Here is a 10,093-nt window from a genome sequence, read left to right as displayed (position 1 = left end):
GTAATTGTTGCGTGTAAAGAGATGCAAGCTCAATTACCGAAGGATCTTTTAGAACTCCGGAAGGTACAGAGACGTATACAAAATGGAATTCGTTAAGTTTAATCGAGTCTTTCCTATGTCAAAGTCAGTCTTCTGATTTTAAGGCTTTGCTTGGTAGAAAAAATGAAATATAACGCGAATAAAAATTGTTAATTTAATAATTAAAATTCATAATTCTTTTAGTTTGTAACTTAATTATTAAACTAATAAAATTTTCATTTTTATAACTTTCAATCATTCTTATCTAATAAAATTTCTTTTTTGAAATTTTTCGATATTCGATAACTATTTTAAATTTTGATTAATTCAAAATCGAACCGAATTAAATCAAATCAAATTAGATTTCTTAAGAAAAGTAAATTTTTTTAAACTTATTTTTTATATTTACAAAACTCAAAATCAAAATATTACTTAAAAAAAATTAAATTTCTTATCACTCAAATAAATAGATGTTGATCTACCAAATAAAACTTTGCTGTTAGCTTAATGTTAACTCTGCGATGACTATCCAAAAGGAAAAGATTCTTCCAGAAAAATAATAAGATTCAATTAAACTTTTTAGAGGGGACCTTACAATGATATGCTGTTGCCAATATGACGTACAAATCTGCACAGGCCACTCCATCATCAATTAAATTAAAGTCAGCTTTACCATAATGTCCCTGTCAACAGCCGATGCAAGCAAACCAGAAGCGGCTGAATTTTAAGAATGTGAAATTTTAAATGAATCCCTTCATCTCAAACTTCAAACTTCATTCTTTGAACCTAACATACGATCATTAGAGTGTACACGAAAAAATGTTTGACAAAAAAGTTTGTGAATAAATTTTATTTTTATTTGTATATTAAGTTTAACAAATAACAAATGATTATGGAAAACATTTCAAAACTTGTTAATTAAACATATAAATCACAACAATAACAAAATTAATTCGTGTTTAGTTCAATTACACTCTTAGCCATCATATTGTGATTTACACCTGTAAATCGATTTTACTATTATTAGTGATGTGATCATCTTAGAATAAACAAGTGAAAAATAAGCATTCAGAAAAACCATATTTCATCAAGCCAGCTTGAACCAGTTAAAAAGATTCACAGCATCAGCAAGCAACTTCAGAATGTTTCATTCACAAGCTAGTGCTCACATGAAAGTTGCTAAGAGATATGAGATTATGATTGCCTATGTCCAATAACTAAAAGCTGCATACTACTATATGCTCCAAGATGATACAGCAATGGCCTTAAACAATAATAAATAGTCGTCCTGATAACATCCAACTAAATTCAAATCTCAAACTTTAAAAATTTTGCACCATGAAGCCAAGAATAACCAAAATCCTCCTTTGAGGTGCATGTAGTGTCTTACTCAATTTGTCCATAAAGTTGGCTATTCCCCCTTTTTCTCGCCAGCACCACCAGCTACAACATCAGTTGTTTTTGAAGGAGGTGGTTCTGCACATGCCCTTAAAACAGCTTCATTCTAAAAGAAATAAACATTTTGAGTATCTCAGAGATATATAAATTTTGAATGATGATATCTAAAATCCATTAAGCAAGAAAACATAATGATCCAGAAGTCCAAAATTATGGGATCAACACTCTGCAAATTCATCTGTATACAGGGTAATAAAAGGGTAATTACAATAACCTAAACATTTCAGAGTTTTGCAGCATGCAGTTGAATGAAAACCATGGGTAATAAAATGCATTCAGGGACTGTTACGGAATGCAAGGCAAACAGTAAAAATAGAAGATTCCATGGTGATTTCTTTCTTAATGGTTATAAATTTGTGGCTTTTCAGTTGGAGGCCTGGGCCTTAAGGGGAAGTAAAATTGGTGATAGGCAGGCTAAGTTCCAACAGCAGCAAATTGAATCTCTGAACCACTAAATAAAAGCTACATTAGGTTTCTTTCGTATATTTGTTAAAGTCATAAGTCCATTTCATAGATAACAAGTAGGGGTGAGCTTAAGTCGGTTCCAATCAACTGGACTAAATGAAACCGAATGAATTTAGTTAAGTCGGTTTGGTTAGTTCTATTTAAATGGTCGGTTAAATAAAGTGGTTTCTTTCAGGACTGATCCGACTGATTGCTTTCCCCTAATAATGAGCATAAAATAGGATTTGAGTCCATCTGAAGGCCACAGAAAAAGGTTAAGCGCTTAGTTTATCAAAATAATATTTTCTCACAATATTACATGGTAGTAATTAAATAATTTAATGTCCGCAAAAGGTTAAAACTCAAATAGTTGTTTTGATCCAAGCAAGAGAAAGGCTCAGAAGCAATCGATGCTGATTGTCTTAAATGAGTACCACCATAACAATAAATTCATGGTAAGCAGAAACCTAATGTAAGAAATTTTAAACTACATTTATTTCCATGTAGAATGAGTGCAATCAATCGACCAGCCAAATAATTAGATATAAAGTAAAAATGTCCTAGGAGCACTTGAGTACTATCCCTTCTTAAGAACTCAAGATTTTCTATCTAGTTCTGGATGCTCAATTTTAAACCACTCAACTCGAATTCACTGATCAGCCAGCCTATCTCTATAAGTCCCTTGAAAAGAACACACACAGGAACTTAAAATCTCAAAACTTGTTCTACATCAGCATTGAACATCCCATGCCAATGGCCATGAAATGGAAGAACCATTTTGTATGAGTTACAGAAAAGGGACACATAAACAAACACAAAGAGGAAAACATCACTCCTGAATAGTTAATACTCTTAAAGATGAATACCAGATGAAATTAAACTGGCCATTCTATCTTGAGCATGTATGATCGACTTTGCAATTTATTGTGTTTATAAAATTTGCAACTAAATTGAGAGTCGGAGCTCAAATATACATAGCTCTACATGTAATAAACGGTCATTGTTAACTTGAACATTGAATTCCAACTATTTGTCAACAGCTAACTGAATCAGTTCAGAAAATAAACTATCAATTACCAAAACAAGAAACCGAGGAAGAAGAAAGGTTTGGCATGAAAAGCTTAAGCATTGAAATGATAAGAAAGTGTATAAATAAGCCAAAAGGGGTAAAACCCTAGAAAGAAACATATAGCAGTAAAACAGGAAAAAGGAGAGAAGGTAATAAAGAGTTTTAGTACCTGCCAAACGCGATGGAGACGCTTCTTGGCGTTGGCTTTGCGGGTAGAAGTGAGCTTAATTCTCTTCCAAACGAGGCCTCCGGAATCATGCTTCTTCACTATCTCCATCACTCTTGTTCCCCAAAACGCTCCTATTCCTCCTGCCATCTCTCTCAAATCTGCTTCCTTCAGACAACGTTCTCAACGCCTTTTCTATTTACCAACTGCGCTGAATCCAGGAATCCCTTACCCTGCCGCTGGTAACACCGAATCAAAAAAAAAATTATCTAAACAAAAGATTCTGGATTTGGGCCGATCCATAAACAAAGCCTCATTCTAGCACCCATGCCATGAACCCCATCTGACTTGCTCCTGTTTTTATTCGACATGATTAATTATTTATTAGTCAGGATTGGCCTTAGGAGTACTGTCACTGCTTTTTATGTGATATTAAAAGTTTATGGTTATATTTATTATAAAATAAAACATTATAGGCTTATTTGCATGTACTAAAAAGTCAATAACTTAATTCTACGCACTAAAGATCGTAAGCATATTTGGGATTAAAGCCAAAATTATAATATTAAATTTAAGAAATTCCGAGTTAATTAGAATAATGAGAATCCATTTTGTTAATTAGGTTCACGAATATCATCCTTCATGCATTCAAAGTTTAGTATTAAATACTAAGTGGGCATTTAATTTCTATAAAAAAATAAAAAAAATACCTTACTCCTACTTAGAATAGCTTGATGGTCCTAATATTATATTTAGTATAATTGTTATCCCGTAATTAAATTTGATAATTCGTATATTTTTATTATATTTATTTCATATTAAATATATGTAAAACATAAAAATTATTATATAATAATTTTATTGAGATATCAAATACAAAATATATTATTGATTTTACCAAACTTACATACGATTTTTATGAAAATTTTAAATGATGTCACTTTCATATAATTTTAGTATTATTTTTATTCATATTTAAAATTTTAAAATCTCTCTTGAGATTGATTACTTTATATTATTTTTATTTATTTATTTTGTTTATTTATTTATTTATTATTATTATTATTTGTTACTCTTTAATATGTAGATTAGTCTTTATATGTCCTTATATGTAAAAGTAATGAAAGATACTCTAAACTCCGTGAAGATGTAATGAAATTACTAAAAAAAAAATAATGTATAGACCTAATTTATAAAATTTAATACATAATTATTTAATTTTGAAGTTTGTATTTGTTATAACATGCAATTTTGAGAATTTGATCACCAGACACAAAAAAAAATCGACACTAATATTTTTTTTATTAGGTGTGAATAGTCACTTATTTTAATCTATCAATTCTAAAAAAATTCTAAACTTGATTAGAATATCTTAAAAAAAAATAGCTTCTTATCTACAAAATAAAATTAGATTTAAAAGTCAGAAAAGTCTTAACACCCCCATAACGTCTATCCTAATATATTATCAATTAATCTTATATTATCTCAAATTGTCTTAATTAAAATGATCTTTTATCCTTAATTAAATTTCATCATTTAAAATATTAGACAACTTTTACTTTTTGTCTAACATTTTGACAGAATTCTTAAAAACTTTTCTTACTTCAAGTATATTCAAGAAACCTATTCATTTCATTAAAGAGGCTCTGTAATTAAATTTATTAAATGTTTTATGGAAAAAAATTAATTTATGATTTTTAATTATTTAATTATGTAATTTCTAATTTATTTTTTTCTTATTTTTATTTGTACATTGAAATTTTATCTAAATTATCCATTATTCTAAAAAAATTTAGAAAAAATTTTTCACCTAAAATTTTTTTAGAAAATCACCATATTTATAACTTTTTAGAATTTCATTATCACATTTATTTTATTTTTTGTGAAAGAAAGAAAATTAAAATTTATCTAATTTATAATTATTTAATCATTTAATCTCTAAATGTTTAATTAACTAATTTTTAATTTTTATTTAATTTAATTATTGTTTGTCTTACGTTTTTTAAACAACCAAATATATGTAAATAAATAAATAAATAAATAAAACTAAACAAATAAAATAAATAAATAAATAACCTAGTCAATATGAGTTAACGAGCATAAAAGCGAGTCAGATAGGTGGATCATGAGTCGACATAAGTCTTAGCAAGGGTTAACTTTAGTCAAAACACTTTGCTTTGGTTTCATTATAAAAGCCCAAAATTTTCATTTCTTAAATGTTTTATTTCACCCTCTAATTGGAATTCCTTTTTGACTTGTCTCTAAATCTAAGAACACTAGTTGAAAAATTAAGCCAAACCTAGGTTTTGGTCAAAAACTAAGATTCAATGGCCAAAAAATTCAAACTAAACCTTAAAAACCTTAAAGCCCAAATTCTAGCATTGAAAATTTCATTGATGCTATTGTATTGTACCATCCACCAATGATTAAAAACCATAAAAAAGATTTATTTCAAATCCCCTCATTCCTATGATGAATTTAGTAGCTATCATCAGTGCTAAACTAATCATGAAAGTAAAGTTAATGAGAATAGCTAACATACCAGAGGCTATGACACACAAGATAAAATTCAAGAGCAATAGAGAGAAGCTAATGACAAATGTCTTAGAAGAGAAGCAAGGAATAAAGAGCTAGCAATATACCATTAGAATTTAGGCTAGCAGCTCATGGTATGGCAACAATGATTAGTTAATTAATTAAGCTATCAAAAAATGCTCTTTTATGGTTGGTCAGAATATCTAAAATTTTGGCAACATGTTCTTATATATGTAAGAACCTTGTAATGAGCTTCACATAAATGAAAAATTTCAAACTTTTTTGTTAATTTTTTCAATTCTTTTTTCTTTCTCTAGTTTATTTTTTACTCTTATTTTCTAGCCATCCAAATATTATCAATTTGTTACAAATGGTATCAAAGCTATTACAAGATTCAACCAAGCTACAAGCCATTACAATGTAGGTTCAAGCTTTATAAATCCAAGTGGATGAGTTAATAGCCGCAAGCTCAATCATGCCTAAATGGTGAGACCAACAAAAAAAAAATCATTGATGCCAAGATGGATGCCACGTTAGATGAACAACGAGAGCAAATTCGTCAAATACTTAAGCTATACTCCATCAGGTTTTGCTTCTTATGACTTTGGTTCTAAGCTTATTGTTTTTTATAATAATGAAAAGGTTCCACAATTGATAGACGAAGACTATGACAAATTGAATGCAATGTTGTTGGCTGCTAGTCCTTAATACACTAGTGGTTCTAAGAACATGGAAAAGATTGATTCAAACTGTCAAGATATAGTTAGTGGATTATCAACAAAAAGGCCTATCATTGAAATGATAATTCCAAATGTACTAGATAAGACAATTTCTCCACCTACTAAGCATGTCATTCACTTGTTCATTCAATACACTTCTTATAAACCATCAAATAGTAGTTAGGGTAATCTTGCTTACAAGGAGTCATTTGCACCAAGAAGTATTCTAGTAACAAAACTAAAAGTAGGTACAATTTTCCTGGCACAAAATAGCACTTAAGAATATGATAGTGGAATTTGTTGCAAATTTGAGTCAAAAATATCTAGAGCTATGTTCTTTGAAAAACTTCTAGATAAGATTGATGCTTTAGCGATTGCTTATGATGGTGAAATTCATGAAGCTAAAAGTCAAATTTGTTAGCGTTATTGCAACAAGTTGATGAATTTGAAAAGATGAAGAAATATGCCATTGTTATTAGGGTCTTATTACACACCAAATTTAAAATTATGAATCTTGCTCGAAGAACTTAAAAAATCTTCTTAAGGCTAAACCTTAAGATCTTATAAATCTCGACATTAAAACAAATTCAATATAAAAAAACTTATGAATCTTGCCTAAAAAACTTAGAGATTACACCATAAGGTATTATAAATCTCGACACTAAAGCATATTTAATTCGAAAAACTTACTAATCTTACTTGAAAATCTTAAAATTATTCACAAAATTTAAAATTCTACACAAAGATCTTGAAAATCATTCAAAAATTTAAGATTTACCTGAAGGTCTTGATAATCATTCACAAATTTAAAATTCTACCAAGAGGTCTTGAAAGTCATTCAAAATTTTATAATTTTGTCCAAAGATCTTATAATCATTCAAAATTTTAAGATTCTACTTGGAGGTCTTGAAAATCATTCAAAGAATTTAAGATTTTGTTCGGAAGTCTTGGAAATCATTCAAAAATTTAAGATTTTACCTAGAGGTTTAGGAAATCATTCAAAAATGTAAGACTTTATCTAAAGGTCTTACAAATCTTTCTTGAAGGTCTTAAAAATCATTTAAAAATATAATACTTTGCCCAAAGGTCTTGGAAATCTTGAACCCATTCTCCTAATCATAATCTCCTTTAGAGTTTGAAATTTTTTCCATTCTGAAATTTTCATTTTTTGTCTTAAAAGTTTTTCATTCTTTATTTCAAAACATCTTATCTTTAGATTTGTAAACATTCATTATTTCATTTCTTTTACAACCCTTTTTTTCCCAGAAATGTCCCATACCATTTCTCAAATGTTTTAAATTTCAAAGAACAAATTTTCTCTTTCTTATTTTATCATCAAAATTTGGCAAACATAACCATGATTCAAAGGACTTTTGAAATGATTATGTGAATGCAGATTTTCTATTCCATGCAAAGATGCAAGTACATGTCTTCCTAATGCAAATGCTCTATGTGAAAATGTAAATGCAAATGTCTTTTCCCTTATTAATTACTACTTTTTGTATAGAGCCTACAATTGCACAAATTAAGTAATAAAATGGTGTATTCCAAGTATTGTCTCAACATAGATTATAGAATGCAATGTTGGATAATTCACAAGTACCAAAGGCGAAAGCTTAAGATCCTATGTCTAAACAAATGAAATTATAAGATTTTAGGGTTATCAGGTTTTAATAAAGATAAAAAGCAATGAGTAGGCAGAGTTTTAAACTGCACCAACTGTCACTTGGGAAACTAAAGCTTAATGCCAATCAACTAATCCTAAAGCCAAAACTTAAAAGATTATAAAGTAAAGATTTAAAATATTTGTAAACAAGATGTCAAATTGCTTTGAAAGTAAATAACAGTTGCATGAAAGAAATTAAAGATCAAGAAAGAACATGGAGCAGAATCTTGCAAGAAAATTAAAAAAAAAAAAAACTTAGTTTAATATTGAAAAAAGAATGCTTTGCCGAATAGTAAAGAAAACAAGAACAAGATTTTGCAAACAAGCAAACAAGAAAAGAAATCTTTGAATGAAAATACTTCTTGATTGAAAAAAAAAGATTTAAAGAACAAGAACTTGAAAATTGGCAAATCTGTCACTTAAGCCAATACCTTAACTTAGAGAAAAAAATTAAAGTAACTAGAAGAAAGAAGAAAAATGAGGAGAGAGATGATGAAATAAGTGAATGGTCTTGCCTATTAATAGGCATAGGTTTAGCCAAAGGGGATAAACTACATAGGTGGTTGATTTTAATTCAAATACAATTAGATGAGCTTTATCTTGGTCTTCTAAGCTTTATGACCGAATGAGACTCTCTATGCTTGAGTGGTCTTGGCCGAATGGAGTCTTGGTAGGTCAATCTTGGCCCTTGCTTGTATTTGGATCAAATCATGGATAATATCCTACATTAGATTCAACTAAGGCTTAGAGTTTCAAGAGCAATTGGATTTTTATCCAATTTTTGAATTTTAAATGAGTAAAATCCTACTCAAGTGAAGTTTTTCAAGATTAATCAACAACTTTCATGGTAAGTTTCAACTTCATCTTGGCCGAATGCATCTAGTCACCATTGTGGAAGGAATACATGATAGCTTTTTGGATTTGCTTTGACCGAATGTGATGAAGCTTGTAAAGTCATTGCGCCATACATTCTCTTCCTGGTTAAGCAAAAGAAGTATGATTCCTTTTTCTTTTCAATTTTCAAATTTTAATTCTCTTAATTTCTCTTTGCTCATCAAATTAGCTCCTCAACTTCATCTCAAAATGGTCTTCTCTTCCTCATATCCTTTTCTTTATTCCTTCACCTATCATTCCCATTGTATCTTTACCAGTTTTCACTATCTTTTCTCTTCAAGCAGTACTTACTGATTTTTTTTTCATTTTCACTCTTAATTATTCTACCCTTCTTGCTTTCATCATTGATTCGAACATATCACATGTGTATGATCATTTCAAACTTATTATATGCTTCATGTAAAAATCAATAAGATAAATAACTATGTTCTTTTTACTTCTTGAGTGCATAAAAGAATCTATTAGTTTTTCAAAAATGTTTAATCTTTAATGAAAAACATTTCTAATCAACTAATTTCATTATTCATTACAAAATTGCATAATTGGTCACTTAAAATTTTTCAAAATGATTAACAAAATCATCCCACTTAATTAAATTCCACGATAAAAAATAATGAAATATCCAAAAAAATGCGACTTTGAACTCTTTTGAAAATTGGTTTCCCTATTATAAATGAAAGACATGACAATTTCCTTTTCAAATTGATTGAACAATCTAGAACATTAAGGTCTTCATTCATTCAAGAAGGTTTTGTAACTTGAAAAGAATAAAAAGAATATATATTCATCCATTTAGGCTTACAAATAAAACATGAATTTTTTAAATTCATAAATTCTTTAAGAACCGAACATATTTAACACTTTTTAATCTGCAAATGTGGTATTTTGAAGGATGACAAAACTAGCTATGAGAAGCTTAAAATTTTAGAAGATCATTTAGAAATGGAAGAAAAAGAGTCAAATTTTCAAAATCAATCCTTTTAAATAATTGCAAACTTTCAGGGCATTAGCATATTGAATCTCCCAAAATTATAGGTTGCTTCAATTTGGATTCTCTTACTTTGTTAGGTACTACAATTGGTTTAAAAGTTTTTAAATTTGTTCTAAACTATCTTTTTTTTTTT

The 10,093-nt window shown here is 28.7% G+C and overlaps 1 protein-coding gene across 1 annotated transcript; it reads right to left on the bottom strand.

The window, feature by feature from the left end:
* Nucleotides 1-1,079: 1,079 nt before the first annotated feature.
* On the bottom strand, nt 1,080-3,507 carry LOC111298497 (uncharacterized). Its single transcript, XM_022893214.2, has 2 exons — nt 3,159-3,507; nt 1,080-1,522 (listed from the first exon to the last, which is right to left on the bottom strand). The coding sequence occupies exons 1-2, from the start codon at nt 3,303-3,305 to the stop codon at nt 1,430-1,432; spliced, it is 240 nt and encodes a 79-aa protein (XP_022748949.1). The 5' UTR covers nt 3,306-3,507; the 3' UTR covers nt 1,080-1,429.
* Between the last annotated feature and the right edge of the window lie 6,586 nt (nt 3,508-10,093).

The sequence above is a fragment of the Durio zibethinus genome, chromosome 16, assembly GCF_047325235.1.
Source record: "Durio zibethinus cultivar Kanyao isolate XHJ-2024 chromosome 16, ASM4732523v1, whole genome shotgun sequence".
NCBI classification, from domain to species: Eukaryota; Viridiplantae; Streptophyta; class Magnoliopsida; order Malvales; family Malvaceae; genus Durio; species Durio zibethinus.
The sequence above is the reverse complement of the archived record's forward strand: the minus strand, read 5'-3'. Positions and strand labels throughout refer to the sequence as shown.

What these genes read in the sequence shown, in the direction of transcription:
- LOC111298497 (XM_022893214.2), bottom strand. Translation starts at nt 3,305, where the DNA reads ATGGCAGGAGGAATAGGAGCGTTTTGGGGAACAAGAGTGATGGAGATA. An exon ending in GTCTCCATCGCGTTTGGCAG is followed by an intron (nt 1,523 to 3,158) that starts GTACTAAAACTC and finishes TATTTCTTTTAG; the next exon opens with AATGAAGCTGTTTTAAGGGC.